Source organism: Vidua macroura, chromosome 7 (genome assembly GCF_024509145.1).
Source record: "Vidua macroura isolate BioBank_ID:100142 chromosome 7, ASM2450914v1, whole genome shotgun sequence".
Lineage (NCBI taxonomy): Eukaryota > Metazoa > Chordata > Aves > Passeriformes > Viduidae > Vidua > Vidua macroura.
The window spans coordinates 32,335,278-32,357,595 of record NC_071577.1 but is presented as its reverse complement, the minus strand read 5'-3'; the positions used below and the strand labels follow the sequence as shown (position 1 = coordinate 32,357,595).

Genomic DNA, 22,318 nt, shown 5'->3' with positions numbered 1-22,318 from the left:
CACTACAGTCCATGTTACTGTTAAAAGGAAAGTACTCAAAACAGTAAGACAAAAAAAATCAAAAAATCTATGGCTTTGGGGGAAAAGAAGCCCCAGAAGATACAAAATGGAATTCAGATGTAATCTGAACTTGTTAAGTATTAAGAGCTCAGACAGCAGACAAGATGTCCTTACCACTAAACTGTGAAAAGAAAACTGGAAATAGAAACTAGAAATAGAAGCTCTGTAACTTCATTTTTTATGTGTTTGGAAAGCTCAGTAAACCAGAGGGACTTTCAGAGATAATGGAAAAGTGAATACCTTGGTAACTTTGTCTCCAAATGAAAGTTTGCAGGAAAGTGAGAAGACAAAACATTCAACCATGATGCAGCCTCCTCATGCAGCAACCACATGAGAATGAGAAAAAGAAGCAACAGCAACTGCAGGTCCTTTTTCACCAAATTTTCAGTGGATTGCTTGCAAAAACCTAATATTGCTTGACACACACTACCTGGAAGGATGATGTATTTAAGCCATTTTTATAAAAAACTGGTATGTTAAAAAAACACACCCTAGAAGGAGCATAAAACCAGGTCTCCCATTGTACAAAATATGGTTCACAAATATGAGGACTGTCCAGTCCCCAGAGAATTTACAGGGTAAGGAAACAAAATCTGAAACCAAACAGGAGTAAATCTGAAATAGTTCAATTCTGAAGTAGTAGGAAAAACTCTACCACAATCCAAATTTTATCTGTACTGCTTGTAATACACACTATAAAACCCAGAGAGAGCTAAATGAAGCTTTTCACCTGCCATATTCCAGAAGTGTAGCATGAACCTTTGATTCCTCATCCAGCAGCTCCTCAGCTCCTGTCTGACGTTTGTATTTTCTCTGGGGTTTGTAAACCTCCTGCAAGACAGTGAATGAGTTCAGAGTTTGCAAAAGGGTTTTCTAAAATAAATGAGGAATTGTCATCTAAAGGGCTTGTTTTCCAAGTCAATATACTTACCCATAAACATCCTTCAGTTTCTCTTTTTGGAATTACATTATACAACCCTACTGAATTAATTTCTAAGCAATTTCCTCTAGAAATTGTCTAAGTTTAAATAAAAATTATAAATTACTATTTAACATGAAACAATGTCTCAACCATCTCCTCTGTCATGTTTGAGAGAAGAGTAAAAAGTAACACACTCAACATCTATTAAAATGATTTGGCTAATGCCACTGTCTAGAAATGTTACCTTCTTTGTGAGTTAATTCTACTTTTAAACTCATATAAGATAATTAAATGCAATTATTATGATTACATTGATAATCAATGATCACAGGTTACAATGGAAGTAAAGCAGATTTTATTACCATTTAAGGGAAAAAATGTCTCAAGAAGTTTGGTAGTAAAATGACTTTAATCTCCTGCTATCCAAGTGTAATCCAATAGCTCAACAACAGCCCATCAAATAAAACAAAAATTCACAATTACTATTTTGTACCAATAGAGCTGTTCCAATTTAAAAACGAAAGGGAGAACATTTATTTTTTTATCTAGCTTTCCATACCACACAAACTATTATTTTCAACAAACAAGAACATTTATTTTTTTATCTAGCTTTCCATACCACACAAACTATTATTTTCAACAAACAATTCCTGCACCATAACACTGCTGAAATGACTTTCCATCTTTTTCAAAGATGTAATCCCAAAGTGGAGATTTCAAACAAGTACAAATTGATGATATTCCTTGGCAAGCGTCTCCTGAATTTGTCAGTTGCCCTTTACAATTTTTAGTTCATTTATAATGTATCTTTGCTTGCAGCTATTCAATCTTGCTACACTTTTGACTGTCACAAGAAAAAGCTTTTTATGACCAAGGATTTCCCACTAAATGTACACATCTAAAAAATGCAATGTAAGTCATAAAAATAATTACAGCTTTATGATGACATTCTATTTTATACCTGTGCTACATGAAGTGTAGGCATCACACCATAAACATTAGTCTTGGCAGCAGGTAATTGAGTGGTTGAAGAAAACCACTGCAAGACAACCTCAATTCACCAGCAAGTCACCTTTCAGCAGCAGTAGTCCTTATTCCAATGACCATCACTGATATTTAACATGCCCTTTTCCTACCTTTAGATCACGACCTTGAATCTTAGTGTAGAATCTTTCCCCCTTGAGGAAAAAGGGTCAGTCCTTAGCTCAGTTACAATAATGAATTCACACAACTGACTAATCTTTCACACCTGCTGATCCTCCTTTAGGAGAGTGGATTTCTCTTCCAATTCCAGTGCACAATGATTCAAAGGTGACCTGCAAAAGAACTTTCATCTAATGGCCACCTTCTCCTCCTTCCAGTTCCTATGGATAGATAGGAAAGCTTGTGCACATTCTGCCTTGAAAAATTCATCCTGTGTGTTCTAGACTGCACTCATGCCTAAATGCCTTAGGAGATCTCGTGATCTAATCTTTCATTAAGAAGATCAGGTGCCAGCTCTAGAAGACATGATCCTGAGAGAGCTCATCTACTTAAGGAAAAGGTGTTTGGCTAATAACACTCCAAGTAATGATGAACAAAAGTAAAAAATTTGTGTATCATGAAGTTGCACCTGCAAACTAGAGGTCTGTGAGACAGCGTAGAAGACAGAATACAAATTAATAGAATATAAACACTAAACCCTGCAAACACTTCTGGTTCTCAGTAACCAAAGGCAACTCTTCATCACTGTTAATTAAATATCCTCTTTATTTTTATAAACTACGCTGAAAATTTTAGGTACTGGTGTCCCGTAACAGTATTGTGATTATTTTGTTTCTGCCTCTTCAGTGACAAGGTCAAGATCAGCCACTTGGATACAGACTCTTTACTGCTACTTAAAGACAATGCAGGTAAAAGGCAGACTTGAAAAATCAGGACAATTATTCTGAAAACTGAAAATAAGCAGATGAGTTTCAGGTACTACTTGATAGAACATACATTTGGAATTTGCTTTCTCACACAGGTTTGCATTGTCTCTCACTTTGCAGGGCTATACAGGTGCATAAATGATGCAATGATACCTGTGTAGAGGGTGAGTTAATATGTAAAACAGAATACATGTCTCACTGGAAAGGCAAGTGTTTCTAGTTAAAGACTCATTGTAAGTCTGCTAATAATTAAAAAACCCAATCAAGTAATGGGGAACAACACTTTAGAAACTGTAATTGAAATTTCCAAAGCAAGGACAATTATTCAAATAGATTAACAAAGGCATTACATTGGTCATCACCTGGAGACTTTCATTGCAATGTTATTCTACAAACACATGCTGTAATTCAACCACATACAGCAGGCTCAGCAGCACTCAGGACATTTGTACAGAACAACAACTACCTCCCTCCAAAACCTGACGAAAGAGTAAGGTGACTCGTCTGGTCCATTACACAACCTCTCATGTGGCTCCTTATACCAGCACTGAGCACCTCCATCTATGCATGAAGGGCTCAGGGTGCCTGGCTAGAGCTGTCTGAAAAAACTGATTTTCTCAGGAGAGCAGGGTTTCACTTTCTATTGAAGAGCCTTGAAAACGTCCCATTCAAAGCAAACCCAGATTTCTCCTCTCTTGTCAAATGCGGGCCTGGAATTTATCAAGATGGTCCAAAAACCCCCAAAGCAGCAGCAAACTACTGTGAGTCAGAAATTATTAATTGATGGTCCCAAGCAAAGAGGGAAATTAGAAAGCAAGGACAGAAACTCCAGTTGCCAGCCAGACAGCTGAATTCAGGTGTGAGAGAGCCTAGGTATTTTACTGTTGTACCTCTCTGTAGATTCATGAACAAGCTTTCAAAAAATAAATACAAACAGTTTATCCAAGAGTTAGAAGATTTGCATGTGAACAGGGAGAACACAGGTGAGACCACTTTCCCAATCAACATCTGCTACTTGAAGAAACATTTCTGAAATAGGGTGTGTACTTTCACTGCTAATTACAAGAAGTGAAAAAGTCAAGTTCTGAAATGCAGATAATTGAGATCATCACCATATTAATTGATTTCAAGACAAACAGCACAATTGCTGATAGCTTCAAACACACATTTAAGTCTGCTGAAGGTTTAATAGTCTGCAAGCTACACTGTGACTTTTGTTTCATAGTGTAGGGTTCCACGTAGCCCATGCAGGCAGTGGATATGGTTTATCTCCTCATACACTGCACACCTCAATCTGATATACTGGCATTTGAGACCTGTCTCAAGAATGAAGATCAACATGTAACTTAATTGGGATCTCATGAGAAAACCCAATTAACCCAGAATTAACCACCTCCATTTCATTACTAAAACAACTCACTGGCCATAAAAAAAGAAATCTAACATACTTACAAAGATATCAGTAACCGTTTTGAGTGCCTTCTCTTTTCTTTGCATGAATTCATCATCCTGAAAGACATTAGTGGTGATAATTAAAAATACCAGGAATGGAGACTAAATGTCAAACATTCTCACGATCCTGTGAAACAAAGCTGTCAAACAATTTGTGAGTTGCCCAATGATTTGGTGAAATGTTAGTGATTTGCTGTAACAAGAAAAGTACTTGCTTCTGCCTTCAGATGGGAGATAGATCATCAAAACTGTGTCCAGATCAGCAGCCTGGCTGTTCTCTGCTCAGGCAGTACCTGACACAAAAGCAGTCCCAGCCCACTACTGGGATCTCCAATCTTTAATACACTATTAAGAAATGAAGCTGAGATAGACTTGATATGGAAAAGAGAAGTTTCCTCTACTGTTTAGTTTCTAAGCATTAAAGATAATAATTAAAAAAAAATTAAAATCAAAACTACCCCAAGTTAATAAAATCGATGCATCCCAATACTACGGACATCTGCCTTTAATTGTGTTACTAAGGGACAAAACTTGGGTTCTAGATGTTAAAAATGGAATTGCCTTTTTATATGTATGAACAGAACTGATGGCTTTGCACTACAGGCACATATCCAAGCTCATTTAATCTCTCCTCCTCTACCAAAGAAACTTCATATCATTGCTGAAGAACAGTTATTCAATGAAGTTTTTTACAAATCTAGTTTTCAAGAACAAATTTTGGAGTTTGGATATAGGAAGACAAGAGCTCTCTTTCAGCACTTTGAAAGAAACCCCAAATTATAGAATATTAACAGCAAATTAGTTCTCCATTAACTACATTAGCCTCTCCACAGCATGTTGGGTGTTTCTGAACAGCTAGAATGACACAAAAATACCAAATACTGCAGAAAAGTAAGGCAATCATTAGGCAAAAGTTAGCCAGAATCTACAAAATTTCTGTCACAATAATGCCTCATTTTTTTTCCCAGATAAATTTGCAGGGGATTCCTCTAGGACTAATTCATAAAACAATGGCAAGAGCAACTGTGGTGAAGTGTGCAGATTTCAGAGCTGTGAGGCTGGTACTGCAACTGAACATCTGACATAACAGAAAGAAGAACTGCCTTGATCTTACCTCTGGCAGTCTGTGAGTTTTTTGAAACTGTGATATAGAGTAAGAACGGACATAATCTCCCATTTCTTCCCTTGTTTCTATTGCACGTTTCACCAGCCACTGAAAAAAAAAAACCTGTATTAGCTGAAAACAAAAGAGTAATAGCAGCAAGCACCAAACTACTGCCTAATTTTTTAATAAATGATAAAAGCTAAAAGCACATTTCTAAGCACAGAAATGAGAGTATGTGATTTATTTGTAAACATGGCAACTCTTTGGCCTAATCCTAACAAAATGTGTCAGTATTTGCTACTATATAAACATTTCTTTTTCTCCTGCGCATATGTTTCTCCTATGAAATTCTCCTACTATAGATCACTCACTGGTTTAAAATTAGACTACAACTCCACCAGGAACAGACATATCTTCAAGCCTATGAAGTGTTCATGAAGAACCCATGCCTGTGCAAGAAAAAAGGCTTCTTCTGACATTTATAAGACCACACAAAAAGCCACAAAATACTGAAGTACATTTTAAACAATGTTGGAGAAGATAAATCTTGCAGGCTGTTGACAGCCTGTACAGGAGGTCACAGAAGAGATGAGATCAATTGTGGGATCCAAGTTTGAACCAACAACTGTTTCCTGTGCTATAACCATGAACCCCTGGAAAGTGAGGGGAACATGATGACAACAAGAGATGAAAATGAAGACTATTAATTACCAAGCACATCTCAACACAAGACTGTATACATACAATTTTGCCTGTGATCATATGCAGAATTTATTAGGAAGAACAACAATATTTCTGCCCAATGGAATATTTGTTAAATTTTTTAAAACCTTTTTTTTAAAGTTCTGCTGCAGTCTATGGCAGTGAGCCAACTCAGCCTAATTTCTTCCTGTAGGGAAGGATCCATCTAAATTTTTGCATGGTGCAAGAGCTAATGGGACACAATGCCAGACTTAAGAGCAAGCATTTGTAGTATTTGAAAACTGATTTGAGATTTACAGATAGCAAGTGGAATCTTGATTTTAACAGGGCATTGAATAAAGTGCCACTATCAAATACATAATTCCTACATGGTGTAGTCAGCATTTTTATATTTTGCATGGTCTTTTTCAGAACACAGTATTCTGGTGACACCAACAAGTTTTCTTGAAAGTCTTGTTTGGGATGAAATGAGGAGCCTGCAGTATGTGGAGCATGCAGAACTTCACAGGGACCTGACAGAAAGCCACAATTTTTAAACCAAGATCCTCTCCATACCAAAAACTAAGCACATCAAAAAAGACTTGTATGGGTCATCTCTACCACCTACTGGACAGCTACAAATACTGCTCTTGGAGAAACCCAGAAGTAGATTTCCTCCCTGTTTGGAATTAGTATTTCTCCTTTCCAGAAGCAATATCCCAAACCAGGATTTGGGATAAAGCAGGTGAGAGAAAAGAACACCAAGTGCTATTGTTTTTACAGGAGGAGGAACATATTTCCTAGGAAAGAAGCCTAGTGTTTGATACATGTAACCATTCATTGCCATCCAGTGACCAACCAGGGCAAGAAACTCACCTAGGTTGATTTTTTTTTTTTTCTGTGTAGAAAATAAGGGTTCAGAAGAAAAAACTCACATTAGCAAGATACAAACTTTCCACTTTAAGCAACATCATCAGAGCCTGAAAGCTGTGTAAGAGTAGCACACACCACAGAATGTTTTGTGGGGAGTGCAGTTAAGTTTAGGAGCCTCCAACTAGAAGATAACAGGAAAGAGCACCAGGAAGTTTTCCCCACTTCTTACAGACTGAAATTTAGATTCTTCTTACTTGCTAAATTCCTTTACAAGCATGAGGTAAGGAGATATTTAATGGAAAAGAAACTTGCTTAACAATCTTAATTTTCCCTATCTGTCAAAGATACCTTTCTGTGTGTAGATGAAAGGAAAATCAAAAAATGGCAACAACATGCCAAAGATTCTCAAAATACCACATGTAACTGGAATACATCAAGTGTTAGCTACAATCTTAATAAACTTGAGAACGAGGCACATGGTCAGTTAGTGGTGCTCAACAAATACACAGTAAGAGGATCACTTGACAGAGCACAGTTTTTAAGTTACAGGAAATAAGGAAGAATTATGCTTAAAGAAATGACCCCAGTGGCTTTTGCCTTACTCATATCCTTCTGATTCAAGGTCTACCTGCATAACTTACTCCATAAGCTTAAACACAGACTGTAAGGTATTTGCTCTATTTCCTAGTCTGCCAAAGCAGACTATCAGATTCCACAACAAGATTAAACTTAGGTTTCTTTAAGCAGGCATTCCACAATAGGCACAATCTGACTCCATTGCAAAGAATTCAGAGAGTTTGTTTTGTTTACTTTCTAAACATGGGTCAAACAATACTTAAAAATTCTATCATCCATAATGGTACTTCATTCTTTAAAAACATTAATTCAAACTACTTCTCTGTGCTTATTTATTCTGAAGTTAAATAAAGAGTCAAACAATAATTCAAAGCTTTGTTCTATTTTTTATGCATGTTTTATGGCCTTTTTCAGCAAAGTATCAATACACCATGAAATTATTACCTGTACAACAGGAAATATATGAATGAAATCCAGTCCCTGGATCTGATGTGGTTCCAAACGATGTGGACACTTCATTTTTGGTAATACTGACACGATTTTTTCAGTTAAGGCACTATTATAAAAACAACAAAAAGACAGATGTATATTTGCTACAATTTTCTTTTGTAAATTACAGATTATTTTTGCAAACATAGTAGTTCAAAGGTTCCCTCTAGTAACTTCCACTATATATAATGAAAAGCAATCAAACTCCTTTACAAAACAGCTTTTACAGGCACTATTTATATCATCAGTCTGTGAAGAGGTGATTAAGCCCTACTTACAGGCTCCTACCTTGGAAATTCATTTAACTACTACAGAAAATTTCAAGATCTGTATGTCTGGACAGATAAAATATCCATATAAAATACACCTAAAAACATCTTTGCATGTTATAGGGTACACCCAACATGAAGAGACAGTAGCTTTAAGAACAGTTACACTAAGTAAGAGATGTGCACTCCAAGGGAGTCCAGAAGCAAATGTAAGGACTTAAAACTTTATTTAGCAGAACTCTCAAAATAAATATTGATGTTACTCCTGAAACTTTTTGAATTTAAATACATACTGCACTTAAAAGCTAAATACACACTTCACATACTTTTCAAGTGACTAAAACTGAATTTGCTGGCAGCAATCTCATTCTAGAGCTCAATAAGAGCTGGTTAAGTGAAAGGATTACCCTGCCACAAGGGATCCATCTGCAAGAAATTCATCCTGTTTCCACTGAATACCTAATTTTAAGGCAAGAATTTTTTTTGCTGTCAGTGTTGGCAAGTACAATTTTAAAGCAGGTGTAACTACTGAGAAAGAAAACTTTACTTGGAAAACCAAAGCTATTTCCCCATGAAGGAAAAAAATGAACTGGTCCAGTACTGACCTCACTGATATTCAGTACTGTCCAAACGGACAACTAAGATCCTGGAAGAACAAAAGGGGATCAAGAGATATGAGACAGTGACCAAAATCTGGGAATAGAGCCTGAAATGTTTTACTTCCTAAAGGGAAGTGAAGCACAATCAAAGCAAATGCAATTAAAACAAAAACTATTTATCCAATAGATGCAAGATCCTCTCCTAATGTATGCTTCCATGCTTATTTCAGCCCAGCAATTAAATAACAGGACACCATCACAATGGTGTAACACCATCACTTTGTAATAATACTAAGAAAACACAGTTTAACTTTTTTTTAGCTTGAAATCACAGCAGAAGCCCTGAGCCTCAACCAACACAAACATTACATGGACATCAAAACAGCCTATTCTCCTATGATTCTGAAGACTTTAGATTTACAAATAAATCACTGTTGCTGTTTTGGGAGAGAAGCCTGCTTTTTTTGTGCCAGCTTTGCATTCAGTCAGCTGGAAAAATAACAGAAGATTTTGAGAACAACTTAACTATTTCCTACCCTGTTGTTTTTAAGGATAACAGTGATAAAAAACTACCACTACCATTTTCATTCCTAGTCTCCACTTAGTTCTTTGCACTCAGCAATGCTTTATGTAATTAGTTATCTATGGTGATTTGAGTGTCTCCAAATGCAATTGCAATACCCACAAATATTTACTTTGAAAAGCCTTGCCAATGTTCTATGACTTTCAAGAAAACACAGAAAGATGTTCTTTTTAACTACACTGAGTAAGTAAATCTCTTCATGCCACTGTAACTTATCAGGCTAAACTTATTTCCTGCAAATTCTAATTATGGCTCTTTTATCACAGATACACATACAGAAATAATGGACTTTAGAATGTGTTCCCATTCCCAGCATAAACAATGTCTATAACCACCCCGGTACAGGAATTAGCTAGCTTATGAGCAAATTCCATGCATAAGAAATGAATCAAAACAAAATGTTCTCATTGGGTCACCCTGAGGAAGGAAATCCTCCTCCTCAGTATGGGGCAGGTAACTATTTTGGCAACAGTGACATGCTTTAAATTCTGTTTGCTGATGCCTACAATTCCAACCCAGAACCACAAAAGGGAGTCAGAGGTTATTTACACAGTAGAACTGCAGACACAGGGAACTCAGGGCAGGTCTTGTAATGTTGCACTCCAGCTTCCAGCAGCGTGGTCTCCCTCTGCCCTTTGCTTTGGCCTCTGCATCATCCCCTTGTGCCAGCACAAGCATCTGCACAACTGCACAGAGAACTGGATCCAGGAATTCATTCATGTTAAAACTATTTTCTTTTTTTTTTTTCTTTTGGGTTTTGGTTTTTTGGGTTTTTTTTGGTAGGTTTTAATTTGGATCAGTTCCCAATTCAGTTCAGTGTGGAGCCACATAAATGCTTTCAGTGCTTAGTAGGGATATAAGAACATGGCAGCCCAAAGGGAATAGCCCTGCCTTTTTTGAAATAAGCTTCTTTCTAGATTTAGAATTTGTGGAATTACAGTCTGAGAAATGCAGAAACGTGTGCACTGTTTTGTAAACAGGCAGTCCTCAAAAGCAGGAAATTTGAACTAAAACTCATTCTTAGAAACACAGCAGGTAATTTCTGCCTCCCCACCCACTTTTTATTTTCTAAGAAAAAGAAGAGAAATCCCCCACTTGCCATTTAATCAACTTACATTTTTTGACCAATAGTAGAGTTTTCCTGAAATAATAAATCCACGTCAATATCAAAGCTGCAGGTAGTGATACACCACGTCATGCCTCCCACCACCTGGCAAAGGAGCAACAAAATGGTCAGGGCCATTTTAAACTGAAGAGGTAAACCCAAATACATCTTTGAGGCTTTATTTATTTTAGAAACTACATCTCAGTAATCTCACCATCCTCAGTATCCTCTCTGCTCTAAGACAGACTCAGATAACATAACCATACCAACTTCATACAATACTATACACAATACACGTGTACAAGAAGACAGAAACTAATCCAGCAGTTATTGACAATCTAAAGTCCTCTCTTAGCTTTATATATTAGTTTTGAAACAGCTCTAAGATTGAAAAAAGAAAACCAAAGAAACAAAAGGATAAAACAGAACAGTATGTTAAATGTCATGACCTCTAAAAAGTGACCCTATCAAAGTTTTATCAAGGATCATAATTACTGCAGTCTTATATTTACCTTTTTATACACACCTTTGTTACTATTATATCTTGCTTCCTGACACATGCAACACAACGTGCTAGACACAGTATCAGCACAGCAAAAGAAATCCCCAGCTTTGCAGAAATCTCTACTTCAGGCCCTATTCTGACATGGGCATATTTAAACTCCTGAGCCATTTCATCAATTTTACATAAATATTTAAAGACAACCTTGTATAAACATGTGCAAGATAACCTAAACGTATGCAAAGGCAAAGAAAAGAAAAAGGGATTAAAATGTGGAATAACATGCCATAATCACACAACAAATTAGGAACCTTGGTTTTTAACAAGGTTTCTGACATATTCCCCCTCTCACTCTCCCCTCTATGATAACCTACATATCCCTTTTGCATTAGTAGTGTGATCATTTTCAGTAGCAAGGCTCATTTCGGTGAGGTTGGGCACTGTCAGGAAACGGTAACTTTGCAATTTTATTTAAGTAACTAAAAGTGTTTTCTGCACATAAATGCAACAAGGTTACATCCTAAGGCAGTCTCCTTGAAACTTCTCTGTCTGTGAGCAGAGACTCCTGAGCAGCGACTGTTAGCAATACCAAGGAGTTTGAATAAAATAAAATAAAATAGAATTGCAAAGTGAGGCTGTGCTATGATCAAAGAGAGAGCAGAAAACAGAAGAATCCATTTCAAGGTTGCTGTAGTTCTGTGTTTTCAAAACTTGGTTCAGGAATTTCTCACAGAGTCAGCATTAAAGCAATTCAGAAATTTCTCTTCAACCTGAACTTTGCTCACTGTTAGCATCACACACTTCCTGTCTAGGACAATGAAAGGTTAACAAATATGACATTTTAAAGATATGTAAAAACAGTCCCAAAATAATCTCACCAGGCTGTTCCATTCTTACACAGACACTTCCTCATTTCTCATCAATGCTGTTTTTAAAATTACCATGCTATCTCCAAGTATCCAAAGACTCCAAGTATCCAAAGACTAGCTATTCTAACTGCTGTTGGGAGAGAGAGGAAAATTCCCTGCACACAACTCTAGCATAGGCCATGGCACCCAAAAAAAGCAGACAGCAGTTAGTTCGCATCCAACTGTCTCCTCTAAAACAGGCCTTGCTGCACAAAATTATCTTTCAAGACTGAGGAGGTCCTGTCTGTCTGAAATTAGGTCATTTGCAGAATTATTCACACAGGGAAGCCTCATAGGTTGCAACTGTCTTTTATAAAGTCTCTTATACCTAAAAGAGGGGTTTGAAATATTGTAATGGCCTCACCTTGTCAAATGGCGATAACCCCTTGATTCTTGCTCGAAAATACCCAGCAGCCACCAACAGTTCCAAGATTTCAGTCAACTTAATGTTTTGTTCCTCATCTTCTCTTGTTTCAACCTGACAAACAAACAACAAAACAGTAATTCAGTTTTTCTGAACTCATTTTGAATTCTAATTTAAATTCATTTTGAAGAATGAGCATTTTCCGAGCCTTGGCACAGACTACATATCAGGGGAAACCTGCCTTCCATTAGCACCTTGGTTGTTCATTTGAAAGACTTTCAAGAAGCAGGTAACACATTTCTACATGGACTTAACATCACATATTTTCACCCAGTTAAATACTTTAATCTGCTTTTGCTATTCAAACTCCTGGTCCACTGCTTGCCTCTAGCTACTAAGATTGTCCTACTGCCATAAGCCAGTTAATTTATTCTCCATTTCACAGATTTCTTTCAATTTCAGGGTTCATAAACTCACACACCTCAATTTAACCTCTATCCCAGCTGAAACCAGGACACGCTTCTCTAATCCTTCTACAAAAACAGGAGGAGACGCTCACACAGAATTCCACTTTTTGGGCAATGCGATTTCAAAGCACGGCAGTAACAAAAGTAAAGTGTGACGGGCAGCCCGGACCGCCACAGTGCTCCGAAGCCTCACCAGCACAGCCAGCCCGTCCCAGGGCTTTTGTCCCCACCTTACAGGACGAAACCCCACAGCTCCGGGGACACGCGTGATTTCCTAGAGGCACAGAGCTCCCAAGCACCTCGGCCCTAGGCCGGAGAGCGGTAACAGGGCTCCAGGTCTGCCCCGAGGGGCTGCAGGGATCCACCTGCACACCCTCCCCACCTCCAACCCTCTGGGCACCCTCCTTCTCTCCGCTCCCTCCCACGGGAACCCGGCGAGCCGGGCTTGCAGCGGGGACACGGGAAGGCGATGGTGCACCGAAGGTGACCGTCATAGCGCTGCCGGCAGCCCCACAGGCCTCCCCGCGTCCCCCGCGCCCAGCCGGCTGCGCGGCACCGACCCCCGCGCTCCCGGCGAGGGCCGGGACCAGGGGAAGGAGCAGGCGGGGATCCCGGGGACACCGGTGCGGCGGGGCCGGAGCATCAGCGGCCGCGCCTCGGCAGCGCCCGGGGGACGGGGAGCTGGGAGAAACGCGGCTCCGGTACCTCCTGCGGGGCCTGGCGCTCCTGTCCCCGCGGGACCCCCATCGCCCTCCGCCGCCGGCCGCGCCGCTGTCACGTCCTCTCCCCGCCGCCGCAGCGCCCCGGCGAAGGGGTGTTCCCGGCCGGCGGCTGCCGGGTTCCCCCGCCCCCGCTCAATGGTTCGCCCGCACCCTCCTTGCGTACAAGCGCATCCGGGCCGTGCCATTCGCGGCCGAGGGGTGCCGGGGAAGGAGGGCGGCGGCTCATGTGACTGACTGGCTGCGCGGAGCGCAACGGCCGCGGCCCCGCCCGCGGGCTGCGCCCTTGGGGGCACCCCCGGGTGCCCCCGTGCCCGTGGCCCCTCAGAGCGCGGCTCCTCCCCGCGGGCCCCGGGCACTTCCCCTGCGCGGCGCTGCCCTTCGCCCGCCGCTCTTTTCTCCCTTTTTTCCTTTTGCAAGGGGTCCTGAGGCCTCCCGCCAGCATGGAGGACAAGTTACTGAGCGCTCTGACTGCGAGGCGCCTCACGGCCGCTCATGCCCCGCTGGGCGCTGACACTTCTCATTGCCAGCCGTGTTTCCTTTGGTGACCTAACAGCTGAAGTGGGGTTTAATTCTGGTTTTTCTCCCCTGCACACAGGTCACAGAATCACTGAATCCATTAGGTTGGAAAAGACCTCTGAGATCAGCAGGTCCAACATCAAACACCACCATGTCAACAGGACCTTGGCATCAAGGGCCATTTCCAGGCTTTCCTTAAACACTTCCAGGGACGGTGTCTCCACCACTTCCCTAAGCAATTAATTCCAATATCTAATCATGCTTTCTGTGAATAAATTTTTGCTAATACCCAACTAAACCACCCCGGCACAGCTTAAGATTACATCCTCCCATCCTGTCGCTTGTTGCCTGGGAGAAGAGCCCGGCCCCCACCTGGCTGCACCCTCCTGTCAGGGAGCTGCAGGGAGACAAGGTCACCCTGGCCAAACACCCCCCACTCCCTCGGCTTCTGCTCATCAGATTGTGCTCCAGTCCCACAGCAAGAAACCCCCACAATCTGTGCTGGCTGTGGCTCATGGCACGTCATGGGGGCATGTCTGAGCATCCCCTGGTGGGAAGGTGGATGTGCTGGAGCCTGGCCTCCCACCCTGGCTTTGGCAGCACCAAAACACCATTCTCCTGCTACAGATCAGGCAGACCCTGCAGCAGGATGGGTGTGCTGGGGCCTGGATGCTGTGCCCAGGCTGGTTGCCAACACACGTTGTATTCGTGAATAAAATCACACCAATGCACAGGGATTTGATGGGCTGAACGGCTGGAGAGCAAACCATGGCAGCATTTCATGGGCAGCATTCTTGTTGGCGATGGCTTAGGAAATACCCGACAGGGGTGTCTTTTCAAGTCTATCACAGGTGTTCTCTTTCCAGACTCTTTGCCACACACAGAATATTAAAAAAAAAAAAACCTTGCACTCAGCTGTGGCTGGAAGCATCTCAATAGGGTGAAGGAACAGGAGTGCAGCATTCCCATCCTTTGGAAGGCAGTAGATCAAAATAATACTAATACTAGTACTACTACTACTACTAATAATAATAATAATAGAAGAAATAGGCCAGACCAGCTCAGGCCATGTACTGGTGTAACCACAGGCCACATCTTAATTAGAGGTGCAAAACACTGTTCCACAGCCCCAGAGGTTAATGTGGTCACCACAGCAATATGGGCTTCCTGTGTTTTGTCTGCCTTCTCTTCACAGAGAACTGTATGGCTCTAATTTGAATGCCATGCAGAGGAAGACTGAAGCCGTCAAAAAGCAGGGACAAAGAGAAGGCTTGAAACAGGAGAGTGTTAGGAAGGGATGTAGATGATCTTCAGATGAAGCAGCAAGTGCAGGTTGTAAGGTAACTGCTGAGAAGAAGCATCAACTTTAAAAAAGTTTTTTCTGAACCATGATGCAGTCATAAAATTCATTTTCAAAGAAACACAATAAATAAAAATGATAAATAAAAAGCCAAAGGTAGTATGAATTAGGGGCTTAAGTAGTAACTGAGTATCAGACAAGGGAGGGAACTAAACTACCCTGGAAAATGGATCTGTTTCTCTGGTTTTTTAAAGCACAGTAAGGCAAAGGAGGGAGACAGGGGCAGTTAACTCCTATGAACTTTAAAACTCATGCAGCTGGCCCCCGAAATCACAAAGCTGACTTGAAATGATGCAGTTACAGAAATGTAATAGGTTCTTCTAACTTGCTCTATGTCTTTGAGACCACAAGGACTGGAAACATTTTTTTCCTTTTTATAGGCTGGAATTTTCCTTCATCTGCATCTTTCCTTCATGTAGTTAGGAAAGAAAAGATTAAGGCATGAAAATACAAAAATCTGTGGTCATTACAACTCATCTTGGATCACTTGAACTTCAATAAAATACTTTGCAAAAGCATTGCTTCCCATCACCTAATTGTGATGCAAATTCACTCAGTTACCCAGACAGAGTTGTTGTCCCCTATGACATTTGGATAATCAATCTTCTAAATACCAATTAGTTTTAAAAAGAGTCCCAAGAGAGGTACCATCAAAAAAAGAAAAACCTCCATTCCTTCAGATTTTTCGATTTTGTGCTTGCAAATCTCTAGCAGATTCAGCTTAGGCTTACTTTTCCCTTTCCCTACTTTATTTTGATCTGTGAAGGTAAGTGAGCTCTGGTTCTTGGTGCAGCTGCTTTCAGCAATCCTGTCTTGATTTTTCTATTTCATTAATCTTGATCCCACAAAGCTGAGCTAAAAAGCTTCTTCATTTTTTATATAGCCATGTGATTAATTTTGCTGCTCAGCCTGGACTTGTGACAACATTAAACTCAGTCACCACTGAAAATGTAGCAGTAGATCTCACTGTATCTTTTAGCACATATTTCTTTCTTCTTGTAATAAGAATAAAAGCATCAGATGGAGTTGTAACAGCAGCAGCAAGGGCCCCACTGTTTGTGCAGCAGACACAGTTAGATAAAGTAACTTCAGTGACTTTCCAATGTTCTCTATTCTGAGAAAGCCTAAAAGATTTACTTCCATTCTGCATGTTAGATAAAATAAAGCATGTATAACTTCCTGTGCAATGGTCCTTTGTACAGCATCTTCTCGTGAGGGTGCAGTGTTCTTTTAAGGGTACCATAAAACAAAGTGTCACTGACAAATCTCGGAGTAAATGGAAAGGATCTCAGTGGTTGTATCAGGCCATGGACCTCGATACTGCCATGACTGCATCTTCCCAGTTAGATTCCTACTTACAGGAGAAGCTGAAGCCACTTGTAGGGAACTAAGCCCAAGCCTTCCAAACTCAGTATCAGATTTTGCATTGTTTTCTGTGGCTCATATCCTGAGTGGGCTCTTTGTCTTCTCATTTTGTTGCCTGGCAGTCCCAGCACAGAGATCACTTCCATCCTGATCCCTAATGAAATGATTCCTGTGATGAAGGTTTTCATCCAGGTTTCTGGAATTAGCAGTACTGTTGGCTAGAGCACAAGTATGTTCCTCTGCATGCATTTTCTCTTTTAATTTGTTGTCTTGGTTGTATCCCATCTCCTTACAGTTACTCAGTTCCCCTTCATCTCTTTCCTGAGATGTCGTAGGCATAGAGAAACATTCAGTGGGCAATTGCAAATTCCCAGTTATTGTCAGTGAAAGTGAGACTGTGCACTGTGAAATGAAAAAGTCACAGGCCTGTTACAGAGGCCACTGTGTTAGGGGCTGCAGCAGACCATTGCATCCCATCAGACCAGCTGATATTCTTTGCAAGGTATTGTGTCCTTTCAGCACTCACATATAACAGGAAATAGTGGTGTTTTAAACATGCACACTGTTGTACCCATGGGTGACATTTAGATGGTCCAGTCCAGTCAAGGTCCTGCTTAGTCCCTCCTCTGAAAAATTCCTATTTTCAGCACTTAATAGTTTAAAACATACAGGCAGACAGGAAGACTTTTTTTTTCTTGAAAATTATGTTTGTGTCATTTTTAATATTGTTTTGTAAGATTGGCAATATGAACACAAACATTTTTAGCTCATTTACTTGGAAGAGGAAAGACTTTGTGGCATGTGGAATTTGTAGAGGAAAAGGTAATCCGATAATGGAAATATTGAGATTCTAGTAAGAAAACAAAATCACAGCTCCCTCATAGTCTACATGACAGAACTTGACAGAACTGGTGGCTGGTCCTCTCTACAATTTCATCTGTGCCAGATATAGAAGTCTGCCTGGAGAGTAATGAGAATTTTATAATTAAATATGTGATGAATATAAAGTTTTTACCAGACTTCTCTTTCTGTATTGTCATGATTTTGATCATATAACTCAAAGACTGTAGTCACAATATGCAAGTAGCCAATAATTTTGGGTATTTCAACTTTCGAGAGGCTGGATTTTCAGAGAGTGCTACTGTGCTCTCTTTGAAAATCAGGCTGCTGAGGAATTTCTCAGTTTCTACGTGGGGGCACACTGCAAAGTCCAGGCACAGCACACCTTGACACAGAGTAGTCACCCACAGAGATGTTTGTTTGGGACAGTGCCTTTGCACATCTTTCCTGAAAGTCTCAGGTCACCTGTAGCTGTTGTGCTCAAAATAAATTAATCTCCAGGAGAATGAAGTGGATCTTTCTAACTCGCATATTATATTATCCATGTGACAACTAGCTAAATGTGACTCACTGAGCCTCGACCTGAGAAGGAAGAAACAAAATAAGAACCTTTGCACTGTAAGTGCATCAGAGACTCATTGATTTGGGCCAGGATATTAAATTTCAGATCACAGCTCTGTGAAGAAATGCTTTCCTTCATTTTTTAATTGAGACTGAGCAAATCTGATATGGAATTGTTGGAAAACAAAATGCCCAGGAACTTATAATATATTTGTGAAAGGTAAAACTTCTCCAAACAGAATCTCTAGTAAGATTTACTTGAAGTTCAAAGAGTAAGAGACTACAGGTCACTGGATTACTGAATTACAAATCCTTACAAAGGGGCAGAGAGGTGTATATTTTCACTGTGGCATTCTTAGGCAAAATATATGGATTTAGACTTTACCTTCTACATGCCATAATACTATGACACATCCTTCACTTAAAATAGTTGTAAGAATGAAATTTAATTTCCCAATGGAGTGAGAGAGTCTGAAACAGTAACAGACTTCTCACAGGTACACCTCACTCCCAAGAGAATGATGATCTAAGACAGAGGAGTCTTTTTAGCTTTTCTTCTTCCATGTTGATTTTTTGAAAGAGAATTGAAAAGGCAGATGAGTGGTAAGAGAAGCAAGATAAAAAAGACTGAACTGTAGAGATGCGAGGTGAGCACTGGAAGGAAGTGTAACCTTGGGCAGAGCTAAGCAAAAAGAAAAATAGCCTGCAGAAAAAAAATAAAAAATGGCTGTGTACCATCTGGATAGACATCCAGCCTTTAAGTTTAACATCAGTAATTTATACATGTGTGCATTTTGAAATTAAACAGTCCCACCAAGATATGTTTTTTAGGAATTTTAGCCTGACTGCAACTTAACCCTAAATGAAAAAGCAAACTTTGCTGCTATTCACTACCACTCCCTCAGTCTTCAGACTGCTTCTAAGCAGGGGATTCTGGCGTAATCCAGAACTGCCAGTAGAGCCACGTGTCTTTTAAAGAATCAAATCTTGCTTACACGCAGGCAGACACTTGACAAATGGTGGCAGAGCACCCTCTGGTGACAGCAGGGACACCGCTGTGTTCTGCTGCCAGCAGGAAATGCTTCCCCCAGTACGGGCGGTGCTCTGCATGTGGTTTATTTAGTAAGTTTTAATTCATTATTCGGTTATACATAAGGAGTACAAGAGTGAGCGTCCTGGAAACAAATCAGGGATGACAGTGACCTTACTTCTGTCTCTTAAATCACCGAGTTCTTGTAATTTGAATCAAGTATTTTCTGAATTGTTCTGAGACATTTTTAGGAGGCTTTGGAGCAGGTTTTATGGGCACCATGAAATGCAGCCCCAAGTTTTATTGCAGTGGACAGTTCAAGGCTTTTCAGTGTGATCCAAGTGTTTTCTTACAGTGTTCAAGAAACTTGGCTGAGCTGTCTTTTCAAAGATTTTCTTTTTCCACAGAAGCAATTATTAAGAAAAATGAATTACCTTTTGCTGTTCTAGCTATTCAGAAGTAAGGAAAAAGGATGGATCTTAACCTAACTATTATTTGCAAATCATGCCTCATTTCAGCACAAATACAACCCAAATACACTAACAAATAAAATAAACATTTTTTCTGAAAGGATTCTTCATCTCATTGCTGATGGCACCCATTTCATTAAAATTCAAGGGCAGGCTAATGTGAGCTTCATCAGGAGTTAATAAAAGCAGTTAGTGTTTATAATAACTTTAGGAACCACTTTCTAGAATTTTAGTCTGCAAAGAACTGGTTTTCTAAGGCTGGGGTTTGTGCGGACTGATTCTCTCACACTTCAAAAGTTGTGCAAAGCCCCTAAACATCAGGGAACCTTGCCAAAAAACTAGGTAAAGGTAAAAAATGTTGAAACCATGGAAGTTCTTAATTGTAATTAAGTATGTAGTTCGTGACAAAATGGTCATGTAATTACCAAATTATTTTTTAATTTACCATATGAATCTGGTTCACATAATATTGATTTCATCTTTTATTTAGTAAGATAATACAGCATTACATCTCCAAAGTGTAAAGATAGTCCTCAGAATGTCACCTAGCATAAAACTGAATAGCATGTCTGAATAAGTCAGCACAGAGCATCTCATGATCACCATGAAAGAAAAGTGATATGTTGTGCTTCCTCCCAGCATCTCACAACAGTGGGTGGAAAAATTGAAGAAAACCTTTGTTTCTTAATTAAAACAGAGACTTTCACCTAATCCCTTGATTCTGGGAGCTAGGCTATAAACAAACATCAAATATTGCAAGGCTCATAATAACAATAAGAATTGTCAATGCCTTATTATGCAACTTCACATCCTTTATACAGGGCCACTCAGGAGAAAGATCTACCTCTAAGATTGTCAGCATTTTTCTTATCAGTCACCTCAAAAGCAGCAGCATGGCTGACTCCAGTGACTGTGTTGGATTTTTTTTGTAGTTCAAGGCTAATGAAGTCTTTTGTTGTAGAATTCTCCTAGCAAATCCTCCACTGTCTCCAGTAGTTCATATCCTCATGATTTTGAAAGTCTGGAAGTAATACATTTGGAGTTACACTGCTTATCTCCAAGGCATGCCCTCTTATCTGGAACTGTGCCTTCTAGAAACAAGGTGGAAAAGGATGCCTTGCAATTTCCATGACTTTTGAAATTAGGAGGAAAGTTCCTACAGGTACACACACACCTGGGGTATGCCATGTGCTGCCCAGCACAGTTTGTTTGGAATGGCTGTTAAAGCCACAGCTCAGTCACAAGGCAAATTTTACAGACTCGATGCAAGCTCTGCTGCCCACTGCTGCTGCCTTCTTTCTTGGGATCCATGTTAGTTTTACTCACTATAAGAAATAGACATGCAGCTATATCCTGGTTCCTAAATCTGTCTCTGTGAGGGAAAATAACCTCTTCCAGCTTCCCATCTCTCGGCCTTGCTCTAACAACTTCCCATACTCCAGGCAGTGATGTCTGCAGCTGTAGAGATGTGTTTCTTCTCTTACTCAGACTTTTTGTAAACTAAAAAGCCATGCCAAACTCTTCATTTCCTACAGATGGACTCAACAGAAATTACTTCCTTCCACTTTGGGAAGCCTGGGGCTGGTGGGAAGCTGAGCAGTGAGCATGGAGCAGTGCCATAACTGGAGCCATGGGGAGCAGAAATGACTGAATCCAAGAACTGCTTCTAGGGAGGAGATGAAGTTGCTCCCATTAATTCAGGAACTATCGCTTCCACCAAAGGAATAATTAACCTTTTACCTTGCCTACTGTTATACTGAGCTTAAAGCCATTTCTCTGTCTTCATCTCTTCTGCTGAAACTATCTCCCAGTTCCCTTTTTACTGCAGATTTAAGGACAAATCTGACAGTGCATTTTCCTTTTTGTCAGTCTTTTCTTCCTTAACTGGCTGTCATCTAGTCAATCCATTGACTGTACTCTTCCCTTTGTAGAGCAAAAAAGAATCCTGCAATTTTTTTGATTTAGAAAGTAGGATGAATTGTGTGCATATGCTCTATCAGAACATCACATCAGGATTCGCCTGCCTTTATTTCTGGAAGTGTGTATGAAGTGAAGCAGCATGTTTCACAGTGGCTCAGAGAAAACAGGTCTGTGCTGGTCTGTGAGAGACAGAACAGTCAAGCCTGCTTTCAGGAAGACAAAGTGAACTGGGAGTTCCAAAGTGAGAAGGACAGCAGTAGCTCTTGTGCCATGCAGTAAGTTAGAACTACCAAATACCAGTAATTTTCCATGAACTTGCCAACACACAGAATTTCAATTGTTGAACCAGTTTTGAAGAGATTTTAGCTCATGAAGTCTTCCTCCACATATGCTGGGTGATTGTGCATAAGAGTAGATGTTCTCAGGAGAGCATCCATTTGTTTCATAGGAGAAACTGAGGAAACAAAGAAATGCATGGGAAAGGGTTAGATTCAGAACAAGTATTTAAAATATTTTATGGAGAAATAAAGCATAAAGGAAAAAAAATCAATATCTCTCGCCTTAGACAATGGTCAACTCTAGCCCAACTCTTTTGCAAAGTGTTTTATATAACTCTTTCATTTTCAGAGTCTTTTGTTCCACATCTCATATTGAGATTTTTCAGGAGAT

At 40.1% G+C, this 22,318-nt stretch overlaps 1 protein-coding gene across 1 annotated transcript in view; it reads right to left on the bottom strand.

Moving 5' to 3' along the window:
• CCDC93 (coiled-coil domain containing 93) overlaps positions 1-13,683 on the bottom strand; it is a 35,179-nt gene extending 21,496 nt beyond the window's left edge. The window contains exons 1-7 of the mRNA XM_053982573.1: positions 13,571-13,683; positions 12,399-12,512; positions 10,635-10,729; positions 8,024-8,135; positions 5,459-5,557; positions 4,345-4,401; positions 791-891 (exon numbers count right to left, since the gene is read on the bottom strand). Coding sequence (XP_053838548.1) covers positions 791-891; positions 4,345-4,401; positions 5,459-5,557; positions 8,024-8,135; positions 10,635-10,729; positions 12,399-12,512; positions 13,571-13,612 — 620 coding nt within the window. The 5' untranslated portion in view covers positions 13,613-13,683. The remainder of the gene's footprint in view (positions 1-790; positions 892-4,344; positions 4,402-5,458; positions 5,558-8,023; positions 8,136-10,634; positions 10,730-12,398; positions 12,513-13,570) is intronic.
• Positions 13,684-22,318: the final 8,635 nt, after the last annotated feature.